General features: G+C 39.0%; 1 protein-coding gene across 7 annotated transcripts in view; it reads right to left on the minus strand.

Moving 5' to 3' along the window:
* axin1 (axin 1) overlaps nt 1–19,625 on the minus strand; it is a 31,202-nt gene extending 11,577 nt beyond the window's left edge. Inside the window, exons 1-5 of one of the 7 annotated variants that reach the window (XM_034220204.1) lie at nt 19,611–19,625; nt 15,195–15,380; nt 9,589–10,560; nt 2,639–2,779; nt 1,587–1,683 (exon numbers count right to left, since the gene is read on the minus strand). In XM_034220204.1, the coding sequence (XP_034076095.1) occupies nt 1,587–1,683; nt 2,639–2,779; nt 9,589–10,484 (1,134 nt within the window). In that variant the 5' untranslated portion in view covers nt 10,485–10,560; nt 15,195–15,380; nt 19,611–19,625. Of the gene's footprint in view, nt 1–1,586; nt 1,684–2,638; nt 2,780–9,588; nt 10,561–13,044; nt 13,215–15,194; nt 15,381–18,729; nt 19,517–19,610 lie in introns of those variants that run through there. The other 6 variants (XM_034220206.1, XM_034220203.1, XM_034220200.1 and 3 more) reach the window with 6 other exon arrangements.
* Nucleotides 19,626–22,496: the final 2,871 nt, after the last annotated feature.

Below are 22,496 nucleotides of genomic sequence, written 5' to 3' on the forward strand. Positions count from 1 at the left end.
AATAAAGGTCATGAGATCTCGGCATTGCACAAACAAACAAATCTCATCTTTAAAATCAACATTTGCCTTCACTGGTGAGAGAAAACAAATCTCATCACAGTTCATTTGTGGGACTTTTACCTTTCTAGTCTTGAACAAACAATGAAAGATACATAAAATATGAAGAAAAACGATTATGCAATCTAATTTATAACACCCGCCATCACGGGCCACGGACTCACTTTTAAAATTAAATTAAAAAAAATATTTTTGAGGAAATGAACTGCGGTCTGGCTCTCCCAGCATACACGCGGTTTGATTGGCTAGCGCTTGTACTGGCAGATTTGCATAAGCGGGATTTGATTGGCTGACGCCTCCGTCGAAGCGTCAAAAGTAGAACATTGCTCTACTTTTGCAGCGAGCACCGCGGGAGAAGCTACGCTTTGCTCCCACAATGCAGTTCGGCGAAATGTGACGTCATCCCATTCAAAGTGAATGGACAGAAGCGTTGAAGAGTCAACGCACGCCGCCGTGTGTAGGAGCCGTTATACGAACCGCCCTTAAAAGACAGACATGTGGTTTTTCCTTCCTTGTTTTGTTTTTTGTGTTTTCTGTTTCCAATATTTTGTAAAAACAATCAAAATGCAGCAATACTCAATACATATTAATGTGGAAAAGAAATGCTACATTTACAACAACTTCAATGAACCCACAACCATTTTTTTCATAGTGATTGTTTTGGGAGTTTTTCAACATTACGGAGAATGTATGCTTAACAAATTGATCGATGCCTCGGTGTGTCTGAAATAGAGGTTGAAGCTTCACTTCCCATCAATAAAGAAATCACCTTGCAAGCTTAAAGAACATAATATACATTCATTGAGCATGGCAAAAAGATTTCATAGTCGGCACTAAAAAAAATCGTTTTATTTAATATTCTAAAACAGGAAAATAAACTAGGAAGAATAGCAAGTTTCAGTTTAAATGACACTAATCTCTCCTTAATGAAGGGATGAGGGACATTTGTTTCCTAGCTAATAACGGGAGTATTTGCACTGCAGTCATAAAAATGCAAAGCTCCTAGTTTGGAGCCAGTTTAAACAAAGAAAAGGCTTGCAGTGACATTTAAAAAGATACCTACAAGCCCTGTCATTTCTCTTATTGCTGATGAAGGGATGTCATGATTAATTTGTTGGGGCAGGGAAACGTGAGAGTTATGCTTTGGGGATTTGTGCTCTACTACACAGTCAATTCATGCATCCTAATAGGACGCTACGTGTGGAGTTTTTAATTTGACTCTTTACTCCAAGGCCTAATTAGGGCCAGGGTTTTCCTACCAAGAGACAGGGTAAGCTGCAGAGGGAGGCATCAGGCTGTCACAGGGGAGGATTCATGTCTGCTAGGCTTCAGCGCTCACAGCTTAGGAGAGCATCAAGCTACATTTAGACAGCTTTCTCTTTCACCATCAGCTATTCTTACACTCCATCACACGCCCTGTGACACTGCACAGCTCAAATATGCACATCTCCGATGGTGCAGGCGAGAAAAATAAGACAGTTTTAGAGAGGTGTAGAGGCAGAAAGTGAGAGAAGCCATGAATAACTCACTGGGATATGAGGTAGTGGCACTCGCCCATTTGCTTTGGCGCTTTCGTGCATCTCCCGGCGATGCTGTTTGCGGTATCTGTAGGGTGGAACCCCATCTCTGGAATTAACAACAAAGACATTTTCATAAAACATCCTCATGAATAAACAACACAGGCAGCTTTGAAGTTGAAGGCTTTTTTATTCTGCATTTTTTTCCTCTACTAAAACACCTTGTAATTCTTGATAATCAGTGCAGCGGGACGGGCTTTCTCACAGGCGTATTGTGCACCACAAGTGGTCCGGCTGATTACAGTGACATGTTAACACTTCCATCAGGCTGTAAGTCCATGTGGGGTTTGGTCATGCTGGGTTTCACACTACACTGTGCTGGAAGCTCTGGACCAATTAGCTGGTAACTGCCTAATCCATTCAGCTTCAAACACATGTTTTGTCCAGTTGTGCAAGCTTTGAAGTTTCTCATAATCCCCTACTGAACCTAGAAAATATGATTTCTAAAATCTTCTTACTGCAGCCTGGTCTGCACGCTCAACTGAAATACAAGTTGTCCTGCTAGAAAGGATCCCATATGGTACAAAACATTGGGTGCTGGAAAAGGACACAATGAAGTTATTTTTTTAAGAAACATTTAAAACTGGTGTGTGTCTTTTATTTGCAAAAGAGGTCAGTAGGTTAGTATTTTCATTTCTGTACACATGTATGATTTTACATCAGCTAGGAGTCCGTTTTAAGGTTTGCTCTTTTGCATTAATGATTGATTCTAAGCTTCTACTGGTTCAGATAATGAGCAGATGGGGCATACGTAGCTGCTTCAATCATTAAGGTTAGCACAGTTTAAAAAAATGCAGAAAGACTACACCCTTATTTCTGTCTTTGAGAAATGCTAACTTATAACACGTCTTCTTTTTTAATAACAACTGGGAAAACTAAGTATAATATTTGTTTTTGTCAATTATTTTGGTAATACAACTCGTACTACAGCCAGTAATGCAGCTATTCGTAGCATTTAACCACTGTAAGCATGAAATGTGTGTGTGAGATGAGAAAATACGTACAGACTGCTGTCGGTGAGGGAAGTAGTGTCTGCGTCGCTGGACATACTCTGCTGCTCGCTGTCGTTGGCGCTGGTGGCAGGAGCCATGGCATAACCAGTGTTCACATAGTACGGGTTGACAGGCTCACGAAATGGTGCAGGCCTAGACAAAAAAGAAAATACAGGAAATGCTGAGACAAAAGTAGAGATGGATCATAACTTGATAAAGTCTAAATTAAGAACATAGGGTATTGCTTTTTTAAAGGGGCCCTATTGTGCTCAATTTTAGGTTGATATTAGTATTTTGTGCCTCTACTGTGACATGTTTATATGCTTTAATGTTCAAAAAGGTATTTTCTCAGTATTTCTTTCTCATACTGCCTGTGCTGCAGCACCTTTGTTCACCCTCTGTCTGAAACCAGAGCCCAGTCTGCTCTGATTGGTAAGCTGGCAGGCTCTGTTGTGATTGGTCAACCACATATGGGGCTTTCACACCAACGCGGTTCCAGGGCTGGTTCGGAGCTAGAGCCTAAAAAAGCACCGCTTTTTCCTGTTCACACCGCAGCGGAGCCGCCTCTAAGCTCTGGAATCCGGTTCGTTTCAAGTACCAACAAATTGTCGGTCTAGAAGCAAGAACCGCATACGTCACACTTACGTCGGAGGGGGGCGAGATTAACCTGAGCTCACAGTTAAAGGGGAGTACGGCAAATAAAAGTTGTAACAAGCTGTAGTGCTGAGCAAAGTGACTAGAACGCAACCACACACTTATACAAAAATAACACACTTTATAAAATCAGGCAACACTAACCAGGCTTCGTGTGATTCTGTTTATTTGTACCTTACTTTGACCATCCGTTCGCTGTTATTGATCATTAAGGAGAGAGGCAGACGTTTTGTTTTGTATTATAGCAGCTATCGGATGTAATCAATAGCCTACATGGGCTGCACAGGTTGTCGTGTCCGACTATCACAAGTAGAATCATAATGAAAAATACGCCGGTAAAATGTGCCATAGAAAATGGATTATGCCACAATAGGATAGCAACAACAAGTAGTCAAGGTAGTCAGTTTAGCTTTGGTTGCTATGTTAATATCACCCATTTTATACCAGAGAAACTTTAATAACAGCATTGTGACGCCAAACAGCGTCCATTCATACTGAAACACATTCACTTATGGGGAACTGGGGATATGTATCAGCTGCTTGTGTGACAGTCAGACAGTGAATACTTTACAGCGGCCGCTGCCATGTGAGCTGACCCGTAGCTAACGGGAGAATAAACTCCTGTGGAAGAGCAGCACTGCAGCGGTCGGTAAATTCCGCTGAAACACATTAATAAACAATGAACCACGGCACTCTGGAGCAAAGTATAAGGTTGGAGAAGTCGTTATTTAATTTAATCTGGCTTCGTATGATTAAAAGCAACACGATCATCGACCCGACGCAGTCCACCGTTGTTGTTGTTGTAGTGAGCGCTGTAACGTCGTTGGGGCGAAAATCAGCGACGTAAACGGTGACCTCATGACGCAGCAGCGGCAGCACCAGTCGGGCTCTGGGCGGTGTGAACAAAACGGGGGCTGAAAAGAAAGACCGGTTCCGAACCAGAAAAGCTCTAGCACGGAGCGAGTTCAGGGCGTTCCGAGCTGAATAAGGGCGTCAAATGACGGCAAGACGCCCCCCTGGCGGAAACGCTGGTGGGAGTATTAGCCAATAGGAACGCGAGTGTTACATAGTGATGTCACTATTAAAAGATTATTGCTTGTGATGTGAAACTTTTTAAACAATTAAAATCTCTATTATTTTGGAATGGCATTAACATTTTAGACCTCAAAACAACATATATATTATCAACAAATATCAACACGAGACTCGTATCGTTGTTATTAGCAACACCAGCTAACCATTTAACATAACCTCATTGCTCAGCTTCTTATTCTTCATTGCCTGCAATTAGTCAGCCTTTCAGATTCGGCCACTTCCTGCTACTCCTCTCTCTTTTGTTATTGCTTCTGGCATAACAGGCCTTATTTATGGACCACATTCTGACTTGTCACAGTATGAAAAAGCACCGGTGTAAATAATGAAATGAATGACGGCTGAATTCCATTTAGCTGCTATGATTACAGAGTCCTGCTATTGTGTATGCTGGCTCACTGTAACTCTCACTCAATAGAGGCGAGCCGTCGTTACTGTTATTAGTAACATCTGTGCTTTTCAAAATGTATACTGTAAAAAACCTACAGCCAGAGAAAGAACGATATAGGTCTACCGGTTGTTTGCTAGCCAACAACTCATTTCATATTATTTCCACGGCCTCTGTGAGTACACCAAATTCCATACAATATAGAGTATTGAACGCTGGTGTATGACCGCAAGTCTTATTTGGATGCACAACCTTGAAGAGCGTCTACTATAGATATAGCATTCAAGCTTCATTTGTCAACCTTCTCACTTCTCACTCATTGACTTTGCTGAACACATTTCTAGCAGGGAGTTGTACACATGAATTAAAGATGTTAGACATTATCTCTTTTTATTCAAATTGGAATTCCCTGAAGCTTTTCTCCCTGTTTGGAATGCAGCAGCTCCCAGAGTTCAAAATGAAACCTTTGTGACCGACTGATTAGCATCCGCGTTCAGCAACAGCGAATAATTACAGAGCCAGGTTGGTGAAGAGCCGGGACAAATAAAAAGTGCACTCTACAGAAAATGAGTGTTAAGTTGTGATTGTATGTGGAAACGTTTCTGATGATGAGGAATGAAAGGAACTGACAAGGGAGAGAAGCAAACTAATTCAATCTGTCATCTGATGAAAGACAGATGAGATGATTTATTGAGCAGAATTGATCTGAAGCTGCAACACCGCTCACAGTTGTTCTTTCCATTTGGGGAAGATTTATTTTGCATAACAAAACAGTGGAGCACAGTTTCTGTCATCATATAAAATCACAGGACAGTCCCTTGAAAAATGGTTCAGTGCTGGATGTTTGTTCTAAAATGATTGTGTTGTTTATTAATCCTTATTGCTGCATAATATCCTAAGAGGAGACATTAAATACAATAAAGCGCTGTTAGCCAAGTTAGTAGAGCTGGCGACCCATGTACTGGTGCTAGGTCATTAAAAACAATTAAGTAGTTTTATATTTGTATTAATTCCATTTGAAAAATAATGAAATGGCAATATAAGAAAAAATAAAAATACCTAGTTTTCCATCCTAACAAGAGCCTTGACATATTTGTATGTATTAACTTGCATAAAGAGAATTTAATCTAAAGACAAGGTAGCTGTGTTTTGTAAAACTTGTTTTTATATATGCATTTTTTAAAGACAATGGCAGCAGTGTCCTCAGTTGCTCTCTATGTGTAATGAAAACTTCCACATGCCATTCCTTTCTGTCTCTCTCCGCAGAGCCTGCCTCATTGAAATCAAATAAACAATGTGCCTAAAGGGCACATAAATGTCATACAAAAGAAAATGTATTATTATTGCTAAAGGACCAGTACCATAAGTGGTCATCCATATTGTTCTATCATGTTTGTCTCAACTTCAGGCAGGCGTGCAGATTGTTAGGACCCTCAAAAGATCATTTAATAAGGAAACAACAACTTTTATTAAATGACAAACTGGATGAATTATTGCTTTTGAAGTTTACAAATGACTTGGAACGAGAAAAAAACTGAGCTGGACAGATTTCAAAAACCTCCCCAAACATCAATGAATGTATCTCTCTCTCTCTTCGTTTGAATTCTAAAAGCTGATCTGAAAGACTATTTCATGTCTTTTGTTTTGCCCGTCTCAGAAGAGATCAGACACAACTGATGGAAAATGTAGCTTGAAAAAAAAACAACGGGTGCTGCTGAAAGGCTTTTAAAAAAATGAAGTGTGCCTTTCTGTAATTCAGCCAAATGCTTGATAGCTGAAATAATGATGTGAAAATACACACAATAACTGTGTGTTACGCTCTAATTAAAACTGTAGCTTTCTCTTATATTTTTGAGGACATTTCAAGCAAACATTGATCTCAAGCGAAAATGGCCTTTGGTTATGTTTTCAAAGAAAGAAAACAAATCAAACGCAAACAAACAGTTGGTTCTTCTTGCGTTGTGCAGATATAAGCCAGAGAAGCAGCATGCCAAAACTGAAGAGCATCACGAAAAGAAAGCAGAATTCCACAGCTTCTAAGATAACGGCAGGACTGATTTCAGTTCAGATTTAACTGGTCAGATTTGTTTTGTATGCATTGTGTTCAGTGTTTCAGTCACACAATGTGTCTTATCTGGAAGGTATTGTATTTCTGTCAGCTGATCTGAATTCCTGTCCTCATAACACTGGTGCTGCCGGAGTAGAGGTCAAATAAGGGAAGGTTTCTTCATATTTTCGATTTGAGGGACAACATTATTGCAAACTATACTATAGCAGAACACATAAGGATCTTAAATCCCCCTTTTGAGTTTAGTTTGCAACATGTTGTTTTGATGTTTTGTTTTTTTTAAATTGCAATTGGCCTTAATCCTCAGTTGAAGATGTAACCTTGTTACACAATAAGCTTTAAGTGTAATCAGCTGGGATATTAGCACAATTGTAGTAGCAAGCAGATACTTGTGTTTTCATTAAGATCCTTGGTTGTTACACTTTCATTTGCACATGTTTGTAGCTAATGCTTAGCCACTAATTTGTTTAACATGATGAAATGTTCTTATATGGGAGGATCACAACAAGCATTCAGATTACTCAGAGCCGTTTAGGGTCAATCTGTGTCATTCCACCGGCTGCTGTGAATTAAGCCCGGAAGAAACAGTACGGATTAAGACCGGTTTTAGACACGAATTGGTCGCCCAAACTAATTTTAGAATTGAGCCAGATTTCTGCCAGATGGGCTGTCATTAGACGTGCAGTTTTAGGGGGGGTCACAACACCTGATTAATTCCTTTGAGCGGATTTTGGTTGGCCGTCTGCTTTCCTGCAAGGCTGTTGTCAAAAGATTTGCACATAGTAGGATAGCACAAAGTAATGCTGCCATATTTCATTTTAGTTAACATGGTTGAAGTAGCAGTCAAGTTATTTTAACAAACCTTTAACTGGACCAGAGTGACCATGTGAGATTAGTGTTAGTAGTCAAATCAGTGGATGACTGATAACAATAATGATGACTAAGTTAAATATTCAAGTGTCATAACTATATGGCTGTGAGTCAGCATTCAGTACTCTAAAACTGAAGCAGCTAAAGGTATTTTTACCATCTTTAAATGTATACACCTGTGAATTTCCTGCTGTGAAGTGCTAAATGGTCTGCTATGATAAGGCTTCAAACGTTTTACATTTACATAAAGCATTTTTTTGTTCTTAACTGTCCCATGCAATAGTCGAAATGGTCATAACTGGTGTATGTGCAAGGTGTAACTTAAGTTGAAATAAGGGTATATTCATGCCAACAATTACAATTATATATATATATATATAACATTGTAATTGTTGGCATGAATATGTCAGTTATGACCATATAACAACTATAAATAATCCATTATGATGCAACAGTCAGCAAAAGTGCAACATTATGGGGAGGCGTGTGGCGCAGTGGATAGAGCCTTGGTGTTCGGATCAGGTTCAAACCCCACTGCAGTCAGCATGTCGTTGTGTCCCTGAGACACTTCACCCCAAATTGTTCCTGTGGGGATTGCCCACAGTATTGAGTATGTTAGTCGCTTTGGATAAAAGCATCTAACAAGTAACATGTAATGTAATTATGCAAAGCACCAGCATTAGGTTAAACAAATGACTAACTGGATCTGCAAGAATCACAAATGAACACAAAAAGGCAGAAAAGTCGGTAATCGAGGGAAAAATAAAACTGAAGAATAGCATGAGGTCATTCTGTTAACAGCTGCAACCTCTGCATTCATACTGCTGAATTTAAAACGATTGATCAATGAATGTAATCCTAGTACAGCCCTCTTTAACTCAGAATCGACCGACCATTAGCAGATACTGACATCTGGGAGAATCGACTTTGACCTCTCACATTGAGAGAGTGAGAAGCATTTTAAATCAGAGAGAACCTTATTTGAATCCCGCTGTTATACACATACGGACAACAGTAACACATTGCACTGAAGCACACAAAGTCACTTGCAATCCAAGTTTCTAGACCATCTGCTGGTATTGGTAGGTTGAGTTATTTGGGTATCAAGTTGAGGGCTTTAACTCGATTTGGAGAAAAAAACATTACTTTTGTATATATTGATTCTGATAGTGTATGAAATATAACACATGTCCACCTTTAAGGAGCACATTGATTTCGAAGTAATTCAATATGAAGCAAATGTTCATAGTCATGTAAATGTATATTGTCAGAAATAGGGTGTGTCCAATATTTAACTACAGCAGTCCCTGTTGCAATGTCTTCCTTTTTTTATTTGTTTGACAAGATTGTCATCCGAGTTAATACTATATTATAATAGCTACCAAATCAATATGAATGGCTATGGCATTAGAAAATAAGTTTAAGATCTCTATATATTAAATAGTGAAACATAATACTTAAGTTATTAAAAGAGAAACAAATGATTGAAAATTCAGAAAAAGGTTGGAAAGAAATACCAGTTTTCAGGATAAGTGCTTTCATAAGGCTCTTCTTTAAACATAGGAGATTCTGGACTCTTTTTCCTACAAAACCCTGTCCGAAGGGAAAACACGAATCCCCCAGTACCTGCACAAGAAAAACCAAGAACACTACTTCAAACTTCTAACAACAAGTTAACTTCCACCGCCTCTGACATTTCCTCTGAATGCACCTTCTTCCTCTCATCTGAGCTGTCTCTGGTGCTACACTCACACTGTTTTCATCTCAGACTTCAAGCAGCGTTCATGGTACTGTGGGGTTTCAGGTTTATTTCTAATTCAGCAGTTTGCAGAGAATAAAGCTTTGCAGTTAGAGGTGAAGTTTCTTTTTTAGATAGCTGGGAGGATTTACCTGTACTCGTGACTGTCCTGGAATCTGCCGCTGTTGGCAACACGCTGCGGGACCGTCTCCATCAGCAGCTTCTGGGTAAGCCGGTTGCTCGGCGTGGGGTCACACTCGGGCTGCTCCTCTGGCTCCTGGACACATCTCCACTCCTCGTCTTCGTTTAAAGTCGGTAAATAACCCGACAATCCCTTTCCGTTCCCAGAAAGAGAGCTGTGATCGCTGAACAGCTTAGGGCTCTCTCCACCTGTCCGCGTATTTTCCAAATATATGTCAGACTTCAGAAACAAGGGATATGTGTTGTCCTCCATCATAGTCTGTATCTCAGTCTGAGCCTGGTCGAACATTGCAGGGTCAACGTGAAGTTTCATGACGCAGTCTTTGATGAAGGACTTGGTGGCCGGTTTAATCTGTCGGGAAACAATCCCATTGTTGTCCAGGATGTATTTCTTATAGATGGCTTTCGCCAGTTTGACTTTCTTTTCCTCGTTACCTTCATTGGCTTCGAGTTTGCGGAAGCCACTGCACGCAAACCAGAAGTCCAACATGTCTGCACACTCCTCCTGCTTGAGGAACGTCCTGAACAGGTGGATGCCATCTTGGTCATCCAGGAGGGAGTGCAGAGATTCGGCCCACTTTAAGTAAGGCGGAGTAGGGGAGGCACTTCCCTCCGGCTCATAACCAAGGTCCAAGTCGGGGCGCCTGGGTGTAGCCACAGACGACTCACATTTGAGGCTCTCGTTCTTGGAGGAGAACCCGAAGTTGCTGTACTGGCGCCCATCACTGCACACCAGCTCACCTTCTTCCCCTGGAACTGGAGGTCTAGGAGCATCCTCAGTGAAGCTGCCTCCCAGGTCTGCTAAGTAGTTCCTGTTGTCGCTTATGCTCATAGTCCCAGCATCCATAAACCACGTCCCCGTAGAGCCCACACTGCACAACTATTCGATCCAGACCTCTACTTATTCCACTGCAAAGAAACTCCTGCAAGGGGGGAAATAAATATTGAGACACAGCTTCAGCACATCACTTAAAGGTAGAGTAATGCTAGCCTTGACAGAATGGTACTACAAGAAGATATTTTAAAACTCATTCTCAGATGAATGATAAAGCACTCTATTCAGTATAAATTGATAAGCTAACAAAAGGTCAATCTACATGTCCCATATTCGCCATACGCCTGGTTTAAAGAGGATTAGTACCTCTTAGTGAATATTGCATGGTTCGCATTTTTATCAGATTTTCATGATAAACTCATGTGGCCAGTTTGCAGCTGGACATTAAAATGAATGCACTTCCTGCAGATTTGTAAATGTGAGACAATCTAATGCAAACCACTAATGCAGTACAAAGATTATGAACTGGTTTACCTTTTATTGCTATGCATTATGCACAGTATGCTTATAATATCAGCTGTTTACACTCCAATAATGTGACATATTTTGCTTAATATTTGGAGTACAAAAAACAATCCTGATATCATTAGAAAGCTAGGAATCTCCTCTTTCCAACAGTGTATAAAACTCAAAATGTGTTTTCGCGTCAATGTGATTTCGATAGAGCAAGTCACATATAAGGAATACAGTGAACCAACATTTGATAAGGTAATCAATACAATAGAGCAACTGTCACAAAAACACATATTTCAGCACAAAAATACAAAGAAAAAGCATTTCCTGCACTCAATCTGTATCAGCAAATTCTGCATAACATCTGCAAGCTTAAGCAGACATTGAAAGCTTAAAATCATTTGGTTTATACTGTAGTTTGATAGTCTAGAAAGTGGTTTGATGGTCTATAATTGTGCCGCACTGAGTCACAGTCTGAGTTATGTGGGAGTGTTGTGGTAATCCAAGCCCAGAGTCGTGGCTTCAGTGCCGCCTGGCCCTGGAGGCAGCAAATCTACTCGGCAGCAGTGTGAATATGGTGTAGTGGTAGTGTGCAGTAATATGCTCTGATTTATATGCACAAGCATAGCATTACTTTACATAGCTACTGCAGTTACATCCTCTGAGATTTACAGTATGAACTCAATAATGAAGAAGTCTCTCTTCTATCAGCTGATATGAGCAGTGCTGCAAATGATACTTTATTGATCCTTGTATCATATTCTCTCTTCATTCCTCTGCAAAATAGCTTATGATTTTAAGGGTTGAATGTCTCCTTCAAGGACATGTCATTGTCCTCATGTGTTTTCCCTGAGCTTTCTTGCTAAGCAACGAATAGTCGTGTGTATATCTCCACCTCTAAACACTGTACATTCAGCTCATCATTAAGCTACCCATATACAGTGTCAGAAACCATTTTAAGTGCCAATTCCCAAATGTAGCCACAATGTAGGGGGGGAAAAGAGCCAATGTTCTCAAGCTGTTTAAATTCACACATTTGCGCAGAAGCCAATATGTATTGAAAGCTGAGAGCAGGACAAAATCATGGTGTCCAGCAATGGCTCTGTGCACTTGCTGTAATGGGTTTTGGGATTAAAAAGAAAATTGTGAAAAAATAAGATTTAGCATTTCAGTATTAAAAAAAGAATTCTGACAGCTGGGTTTACACTAGCTGGGATTTCAAAAATAAATATTGTTTTAATGGTTGCCTTCACGTACCCTTTAGGGCACACCCACTCTCTTGTCTTTTCCAATACAGCTACAAATCATTTTCCTGATTAAACAAAGACAGTAAAGACAACACTGGCCAACAGTGCCTTTTCTCTGCACAATCCTGAAGTGTGGGCAGCACGTGCACTGTGTTTAAGGCCAGGTGTTCTGCACTAATAAATGATAACCACAGAAAAACACGGGCTGTTTGAAAATAAGGATGCATGGTTTATGAATGCTAATGATATGCCGGTTAACCTAGCAGTCATCTCGCTACCTGTGTGTAATGATACATCCGCGCCAGTTATGTTCGGTTAGCGCATTGATATTGAAATGAACGGTTCTGCGGTCACAGGTGTGACGTGTGTGTGGCCTCACAGGACAATGTATGCGTGATATCAGCAAAGTCTAATACATGTCCCTTTTTTCTGCAACTGTATCCGTTTGTTCCTTTTTTGAAGTGAGCCTCTCATCACATTCATGTCTTGGCCTTTCCAGAATGAGCAGAACAGCAGCGGCGAGTGGGGGAGGGGAGCCAGAAACAAACTCCGTACACACACACACACACACACACACCACACACATACACACACACACACACACACACAGTGCCAGGCCTTTCAGCAGCCGACCGACAAGTGCACAACTTTGTCACACTATTCATCTATTAATATCTGTACTGTGTCCGCTAACAGTCGCTAAACTAAACGAACAACAGGGCGACCGCAAACATTTCCCGTACCGTCAGAGGACAGAGGGAACCCCACACCGATCCCCGAACAGATTTACAAGCAGCAAAGCGATGGCACATATCTCCCGACTATACCGCAATCCCAATCTCTGAGCTCGGGAGGAAAAAAGTGACATATACTTCACCGGTGAAAATCTTCTTGCTGCTTTCGGGTGCATCGGACATTTGGACCGGCACACGTCCCCGCCAACAGTGACATGGTTGAGAGTCGCAAGACTTTAAAAATAACAAAGAAAACAGTCCGCTGTCCGCCTCTCCATGACTGTCTCTCAGTGTCTGTGCGGAGCGGAGGCTCACCGCGGATGATGCACAGCGCCTCGCCCGTTCACTACACACATTACCACTGTTTAGTTTGCTACATGTGCTACACTGCTTTTTTTTCTGTCTCATAAGAATTACAATGAATATCTTGAAAATGAGCTCATAGAATTCCCTTTCTATGTCTTTGGCTTACTGAAATGTGGCTAAAATTCATAAAATTAGATATCCTACAGTATAACTATATGTTTTTTATTCAAACCTCTATTGGGGTAGGAGGAAAATCCATACATTGAATATGAATTCTATTACCATTGTAAGAATTCAATACGGATCTCACAAAGTATTTGTAGAGCCTGTTTTGTTTGTACGTTATAAATAAAAATGCACCCACATTAAAAAAGGCACAGCAATTTTGTTTTTCATTCTGGTGCACCTGCAAGACAACTCTGCATCGGCTGCATATATGTTGTCCTGCAGGTGTACAAAGTTTATGGAATGAAAAAACTAAATTGCTGGACAGTGCCTTTTCTTGATTTTAAATCCCTAGTGTGGTTTAAACTGAAAACATGATAGGATCAGTTATTTGTTCTCCTTGTAAGACAATGGGGAAGTATTAACAGGCAGTACTCACTTTGACAGGTACACTGAGCCTAATTTATCAAATCAGTCAAGTGCCTCTTTAAAAAAGGTCCTTTATTTGCCCATTACACATCTGAGTGTTGCATTACAGTTTTAAAAGTAGAACGTGTTTGTTTGCAGGTTTTTATGAAACCTGCACCAGGTGACTTCACTGGGTCAGGTTTGTTGTTCAGTTAAATCAATGTCATGATATAACTTTACTGCTTGGTGGTGTATTCAGGTGGACTTTGTAGTTCAATTTTACGCCTAGAAGTTTTACTAGTACAGCTGACAGCGGTAAACATAGGGACATTATTCTTACTTCAACACCTAAAGGACAATTTTCAACTACCTAAATACCACAAACTGAACACAGGCATAGTAACAATTCTTCTTCAACAATATGCAATCAGTGGATTTCATGTCAGGTTTACAATGTAGACACATTGCAGTGACCTTGCATGACCTTTAAACAGTTATGATGCACGTAATGTAACAATAATTTCCCTCTGTTTGAATCATATGTATCCCAGCTCAATATTACCAAAAGCTTTGCAAATAATATGTGAGGATGTTGTTGGTTTGTTTATGTTAATTACTAACAAATCCAATACGCCAATGACTGAAAACCAAATCAAGCAGTTACATGTGTCTTCCGTTTAACACTGTGGTATTACAACAATAACGCAGGCACACAAAACGACTTAAATATTGTGCCTTTATATGTACATTGTAACAACTACTGCTAATACTTTGAAAAATACAGGCAATGCTCCTTAACAGAACATTTACCACATATTACAGCACTGTTTGACATGCTTAATCCTGTCATTACCATGTGACTTTACAGTGCAAAGACTACATGATAGACCAAACGCAGCAATAAAGGCTTTCATTCCAGGAAATCTTTCAGCAGTCACACTGTTTTACTGAGGCTAAGATGAAAGGCTGATGGGAAACCATAAAAACATTTGATGATGTAATTACATCAAACCATGCAGCAGGCATATATATTTCACACCCTGTCTCATCTTATCACCTGAAATGCCTGCTCAAACAGAAAGGAAAAGTGTGCAGCGTACACAGTGCGTACAATATTTATGCCATGAAAAAAACATGAAAAAGAGTCAACACACTTCAGCTTCCTCCAGGCAAAATTGATTTTGGGCAGCAACAATTTAAGCATCCTGATACTCAAACACTCCATTCTACTTTCATAGTATCGATTATTTTTCTCTGACCATCTACTATTATTGTTTTCAAGCATTTCAAGGTTCTCACAAATAACCTAGACTGCTTCTGCCTTAAAAAAGCTTTCCAGTCTTTTCAAAGAAGACATGATGGCCATATATCTCATGCAAATGTTAATTTACAGATAAAACATGTTTTACCTTGAGTTTGATTGTTTTCCTCAGACATCCTCCAGCAGTACATCCATTTACTGAGGATTCCATAGCATTATGTTTTAACACACAGGGCTGCAGTAATGGCAGCTTCCCTCTCATCACCTTGACAGAAGAAGGCCTGGCCAAAGCAGAACGTCGCCATGACAGTTTATCTTTACCATCCATTTGTTCCTGAAGAGAGGAAGAGATATGTGTTAGGCCTGCTTCATACACAGCAGAAGGAACTAATGTATGATTATTACAATAGGTAAGACATGTACAGATATATACTTCTATATATGCTTCCATGTTAATTCATCGTTCTCTCATGATGCCAGTAAGATAAGGCAAGCTCCAGTGGGGGATAGTTACCATTAAAAAAGCACTACAATTTGGCTTCTACTTTATCATTCTATTACACTATATATCAGAGGCAATAACACTTACTTAAAATAAAACTTTATTTATATTACTTTATTAATTGACTTGTTGGGGTAAATCCACAAGCTACAAGAGAGAATAATCCCACTTCTACTAATTTTGTTTGTTTTGGGGATGTATAAAATGTCTAATTGTTGAAATAGAAGAAATAAAAAAAATTAAAAAGAATATTAGGAAAAACAAGTTCCTATTTTACTGCAACATGAAAGTGATGTACAAATAAATGTATTCATTATAATACAAAAATAACAAAATATTGTGAAAAGAACCTTTACTTTTAGTTCTTTATAATTATTTTGATGCTAACACTTTCCACTGCTAACTCTCAAGAGGGGCTTGTTGAACATAATGATGTACTTGTAAAAACGTTTTGATTACGCTTTATCCTTTTTCATCATATCCAAGAGCATGTGACACTGTTGCTGTAGACATAACATCTGGTAAGACATAACACATATAGTCCCACTTGTCACAGTTTAGAGTTTTGAGATACCCCATTACTTCAGGCATCAGAACACATCAAATATCCTCAGAGCAAAATTACATGATACAGGGCTTTGTCAAACGTCAGCAACAGGGGTAAGAGCCTTGTATCATCAGAGGGAGGGCTGTATGTGAAGAGAATCAAGGAAAAGTAACACTTTAGTCAATCTTAGGCTGCAGACAGCTAATGTGGGTTTTCTGATCAGTTCCTACTTGTTATCTCTACCCATCAGTCAAACCTAATCAAAAGCAGTTTCTGAAATGAGACTTCTCACACTCAAAGGCTCAAGGTTAAATATTTAGTGATGGAAATAAGTAAAGTGAAGAAATATGGGTTATCATGAAATGATGTTGGTTTTGTATTATTGTCTTCCCCTGTGGACTTCTGAGTATCTACTGAACTCTGATGGACTCTGACCTTCAACTCATAGCATCTCCCAGTTTGTTTTAAAACTGGACCATAGAAAACATAGATTAACTTTTGATTTATTTTAAGGATGAACAAAGGTATGCTACAGGTCACAAGTGGATTCAAACTAATGATATTGTGGAGCTGCTATATTCCCTGTTTGGAAGTATGTAGCAGAGATGTAGACTCAAGTCATTTCATTTGGAATCGAGTCAACTCAAACCACTATTTCAAAATAGGATCAATAGAAAAAAATGAAACCCTCTACTCTTAAAAAATAACCTTTCAAACACTGCATACATTCATCATCACTGACCTAACAGGATTATCATAAAATTATAATTTCATTACAGACAGCTTTGAGCATTCAGCCTTATATTACAATTGTTATTATCAACAATTCATGTATTCACAGTGCATTAATCCATCCGGTAAGCTGTATTTGCACCACTAAGACTTTTAACCCCTGCTATCCCCATACAATAATACAGGGCATTTTGACTTCTACTGGCAACCTACTTCACAAACATGTTTTACAGCAAACTGCACCACAGATTCCAGTAAGTCGTGTGACCAGAAGGTTAGTAAGTGAATCCCTCGAACAGCTAGAAATGTCTGGAAAGAAAAATGCTCTTCCCTTTCTCAGCAACTACAAACATGAAGCCCTGAAGCAACTGGCCCTGTGGAGCTGCTCCGCAGACAGAGGAACAATAGAAATGTGCTAGCACTTGAAATGTTTTGGCTCTATGAAACCTGATGTACTTATATGATTCTGTTTTCTTCAAGGTTGTATCTTCCTGGTCGAATGTACTTATTGTAAGTCGCTTTGGATAACAGCGTCAGCTAAATGTAATGCAATGTAATGTAATGTAATGTAATGTAATGCAATGTAATGTAATGCAATGTAATGTAATGTAATAGAAGGCGATTCTTCGCTCCAGATCTGTTTATTTATGAAATCAGCTAGGCTTATGTAAAATAAGTATTTTGTGTCAGAATAGATAAATACATCTAGTTCTTGAAGGCCTTGAATAAGAGACTCGTTCTTTTTTGTGTTGACTGATCAGTGACATTTATTTGAATTGAAGAAAAAAGCAAATGGTGTACCTTTGCAAAAAGGTTATTAATATACTAGTTTTAAAGCAAGGTGTGAAAGATCTGTTTCTTATTAGGGGTTATTTTCAAGTTTTCAAATATTTGTTGAATTGTCATACATCCTTCTGCAGTTAAGTGTTACTAGAGGACAACTTAATGTTTCCCACTCAGTCCTTTCATTCTTTTGTTCCACCTGTCAGTGTGGATTTACACTCCCTAGTAGAGGCCTTGGCAGAAAGGCTTATCTCTGTTGAGGACTCTCTGATGAACAAAAGCCCATTAAGACGTATAAATGAAGTGCAAACAATAGAGATGTTTACTTTATAAAACTGGCTATATTAAAAAAATGTAAATAAAAGTTGAGAAGAACAAAAGTAACAACAAGACAAGACATGTTAAAAAAAAACGCTCAAAATAAAAAATGGTTAACATACACGGGGCTTTTAGTTATTCAGACACTCAAAACCGTTAATGTGATAGACTGAGTTATTATTAAAGACAGGGTGTTAATAAAAAAAAATATCATATTACATTTATTCAATGTCTGTGTTAAGTTCTGAACTAAAAGCGTCATTTCAAAAGACCATCAGAAAATGTATTCTGGAGTCCTGCTGATGTCCTTTGTCCTGGCTGAATATATCATGACTAACAAGCCTGGGAGTGGATTAGGCACAGACGATTGAGCAATTTTCAGACTTGAGTTTATTTTGATGGATATTAAAGCTCACAAACCACCATATTCCCACAAGAAGAAAACAATCATATTAAAGAAGGAACATATTTCCTATGGTGATATAATGACAAAGACATACATCCGTAACCATGTACCAAACGGTGAAAGTGCACTGTCAGACGTCTGCTGGCTTGGAAAAAATGAAAATTAATTTAAGCCTTTAGTCTATCGGGCTCTTCAGGACTCTGGTCATGGGATGCACATTCACTGGTCAAATCAAATGATTTGCTTCGGTTTTGATGAAAGGGAGGACACAACAAAACCAGTATGGCACTGAGAGGAGCAACGATAACAGACATAATAGAGCGATACACAACACAATGGAAAGTTGCTGGTAACCGTAGTTTTCATCCTCAGAGATTCAAAAGCAGACATCATACCTGCTGGTTTACCTTACTGTGAGGTTCTTGGTTCTGTTGTGTTGAATCGCAGACAACTCCCACCGCTTTTTTATGGATCGAGTATAGTCCTTCGTAGTCTGCAGTAAAGGCTGCCGCCATCTTTAATCACAACAGAGTCCATCTGTCGATGGTTCTTCCCTTTCTACCCTCTCTTTCTCTGTTCCAGCCCTCTCTGTTTGTTGTGGGGGGTTCTTATTTTCCATCCAACATCAAACCACCACATCGACAGGCTCATGGGCCGCCCAGTAGGGGGGCAGCTTGAACATGCTGCTGTTGTCCTTTTCCAAGCCGCAAATTAACTGACCACATTTATTTTTTCTCTGAAGGATACAGATAGCCTGTAAAAAAAAAGATCTCAGCTCTCAGGCCTTTGATTTCAACAAGCCTGGTCTCAAAGCTCCCCATGATTGTCCCTGAACGCATCATTTCCTCAGATGTTCTGATTGATGAGATTTGGAGGTCTCTTTGATGAGGCCACAACTGTATCCAACTACTTTAAAATGTGTTTTTTCATTAACAATAGATTATGTGGAATAAATAACTGTGTTGTGAAACGTAATAATGACATTATTTCCAAGCAAAGATCAACTGGATTTCTTTTAACCCACCAAGTGAAATTTGAACCTGAGAAGGTTCAGACTACATGTATATCTTTATAAGCAGTCTGTCTGTCTGTTAGCATTCATGCAACCAGTGCATTTCATTTAAAGTGACACTTCCCTTTTGTTACACTTGGTCTCTTTTTGCGTTCAAAGCCTGAATGCAAAGGCGTTCCTTGTTTAATGTCACTGTCTTGTTCCGCCAAACTCTTTCACTGAACAATAAGAGGAGTTTAATTTCAAAATGGTAGATGCTCTCACCTTCCTCTCCTGCTGTGTGGCTCGTCGGATCTTGTTTCTGTGGTCCGCCATGACTGGGCGCAGTCCCCTGCCTGCCACTCTGCAACACTTCCTCATACTCATGAACCTGTTTCTGATTCTTACTAGTGTGTTGCTGAAAGATGAGCATCTTTACTTTATATTGCAGCTTCAGCAGTGCGACCCTATTGGAGGAAACAAGGACCAGATGATTGTCTGCACAATCGGATCGTTGCTATGGTAACAGACCCAACAGGCATTAGTGATGTGCACCTAATTGCTCAGTAGACACATTAAAAACGGAATAAAAGAAAAGCATAAGCTAAGTAGTGTCAAATCAAATGTGTTTCTTAGACATAACACGTTTCAGCCCCGAAGGCTTTTCAATGAACTGCATGACAAAGTTATATTTGATTAAATCTATCTGCAGAAGTTGAGAAAGAGGACGTGAATGCAAACGTATGGAGAAGAGAGATGGATGACAAGATGTTTTGGACAGAGGGGGAGAGATAATGTCGCCTTTGTTGTATAGCTTTATCAGCTGCTTACCTTTCAACTGGATTTCACACTTGCATGTCTGGCTGTAGGCGGGGTCACATCAGCATACCCTTCTCACAATGAGCCATTTTCTTCTCACACAGCACCAGCAAAGACCCACGCTGTTGGCTACCACTTGCATTTCTCTGGATTGTGATACAAAAACACATATTACTTCAAGATTTTAACTTGTCAGTGCTATATATTTATATATATATATATATATATATATATATATATATATATATACACAAACATGCATTTGGTTGAATATCACAACTACAACAAATAGTTAAAGACAGGGAAGAGTACACGTTAAAGACATTATAATAAACTTACTTACTACATGCTTACTTACTAAACTTACTTACTAAATGCTTAGTTGCTTACTTACTAAACTTACTTACTAAATGCTAAAAGGATGGGCTCTTCACAACTTATTTTTATTTATTTTATCGTATCGTTTATTTGGCAGGGACAATGCACAGTAATGAACACTTAAAACATTCAAATGTGTCAAGCGTAACAGTGCCAGATTTAGCTTTGAGCTCATTTCTATCCGCAGTCCCTCACATAAAACATTTAGAACTTCTCTCTCTCTAACTCGAATGATCTGAAATGAAGGATGTCTGATATGTTATTCAGCTTGATATCAAGGACATATTTGTTGTTGTACAGTATGATAGTAAATATTTCCTGGCACAACATTGCTTTAACCAAGTTTTTTCCATTTTAACTCATACATCTTTAATAATAGTTAAGCTCAGTTTAGTTATGTTATACAATGTATATGTAATGTAAGGAAATTAGATTAAATTGCTAAAAGCCGTGTTGCATGGTAACACAAGCTTTCACATAACTAAACTATTTTCATTGTCCAAGAAAATGATTCAGTGAAATTGATGTCAGTTAGTAAACTGAATATCTCTGGACTTGGAGGACATCATCTTGGGCTTTGGGTAACACTGATTGACATTTATCACCATTTTCTAGATAATCGTTTGATTGAGAAGTACAATTGACTAAAAACAGTAGATATCAGTTAGCCTGGCTGCGTTCCAAAGGTAAGCAAAATTACACCTCCATAGCCAACTCATTTACAATATCTTGTTTTTTTTAGAGCGACTTCAATTGGAGAACACCTGAGGTACAGAGATGGTCAGGAGGGCTAGCTCAGATGTGGCTAATGGTGTTATGATTTCTAAAACACACACACACACAGTTGTGGTCATTTCCTCATTAGCTGCCTTTCAATTGTATTCATGTATACAGTTTTTTTTATTTTTGCTCTAAGTCTAAGGTGACAATGCTAACATGCTTATAAAAAGAATGAAGCTTGCTATATTAGTGCAGCATACCATTTTGCTGGTCAGTTACCAGAATGCAGACAAGAACGTCTTCCTTCGTCTCACTCTTGGTCTTATGAGAAAATAATAAAAAATAAAAGGGTTTGGTGAATAAAATAAATATTAATATTCCCACATATTCAGGGCTCAGGGGTGTATCCTGCAGAAGCACAGCAAAAATATGATGATTTTTCAAAGCAATCGCCTGATAAATAATTAAATAGATTGCTACAGTAATACTTCTTATTCTCTCAGGGAGTGTGCTGCTGACTGTTCTCCACATGAACAAAAAAATGCCCCAGATCCATGTGATCTCTGACTGGAACACATTGTGTCTCTCAGGTTGTGATGTTGGGGTTTATGATAATTAAGAAGAGCTGCTTAAATACACAATTTCATGTGACATTATAAAATAATCTATAAGCACCTCAAGCTATTTAAAAAAAAAAGCTAATTTAAGGATGCTTATCCCCTTTTATCATCAGTGGTTCTGTAGCTTGCTTTATGACGGATACATTTTCATATTAATGCCACAAAAAACATCAATCCTAAATAAAAACATAAATATTTAGTAGGGTTACAGCTCTACAGTCAACATTCACACTTTCCCTTTGGACTTGAAAGCACATATCTGAAAACAATTTCTACATAACAGGTATAACTGCTGTCTAAATGATTATTTTAGGTAAAAATTTCGAACAGATGGAAAAATTAAGAATGGCTGGATTTTCAGAGAAACAGTCCCATTTCAAAGTGTTCTGAATTAAATCAACAACAGTGGTTTATTCAAGTCAGACCCCTCTTTTGGTCTGTGTGCTAACGCCTTGCTATAAGCAGGTCAAGGTGAACTCCACATCTGTGATTTTCACTGCTAACTCACTCCCAATGGGAATGAGTCTTATTCATTTTTCACACAGCCTCTAGGATATCTGATCCAAAAAAGAGAGAAAGAAGCCCCTCAGGCGAGCATTCATCTTTGATGTTTTGGAAACAAAGACAGTGAAAT

This window comes from Gymnodraco acuticeps, unplaced genomic scaffold (genome assembly GCF_902827175.1).
Source record: "Gymnodraco acuticeps unplaced genomic scaffold, fGymAcu1.1, whole genome shotgun sequence".
Classification (NCBI taxonomy): Eukaryota; Metazoa; Chordata; class Actinopteri; order Perciformes; family Bathydraconidae; genus Gymnodraco; species Gymnodraco acuticeps.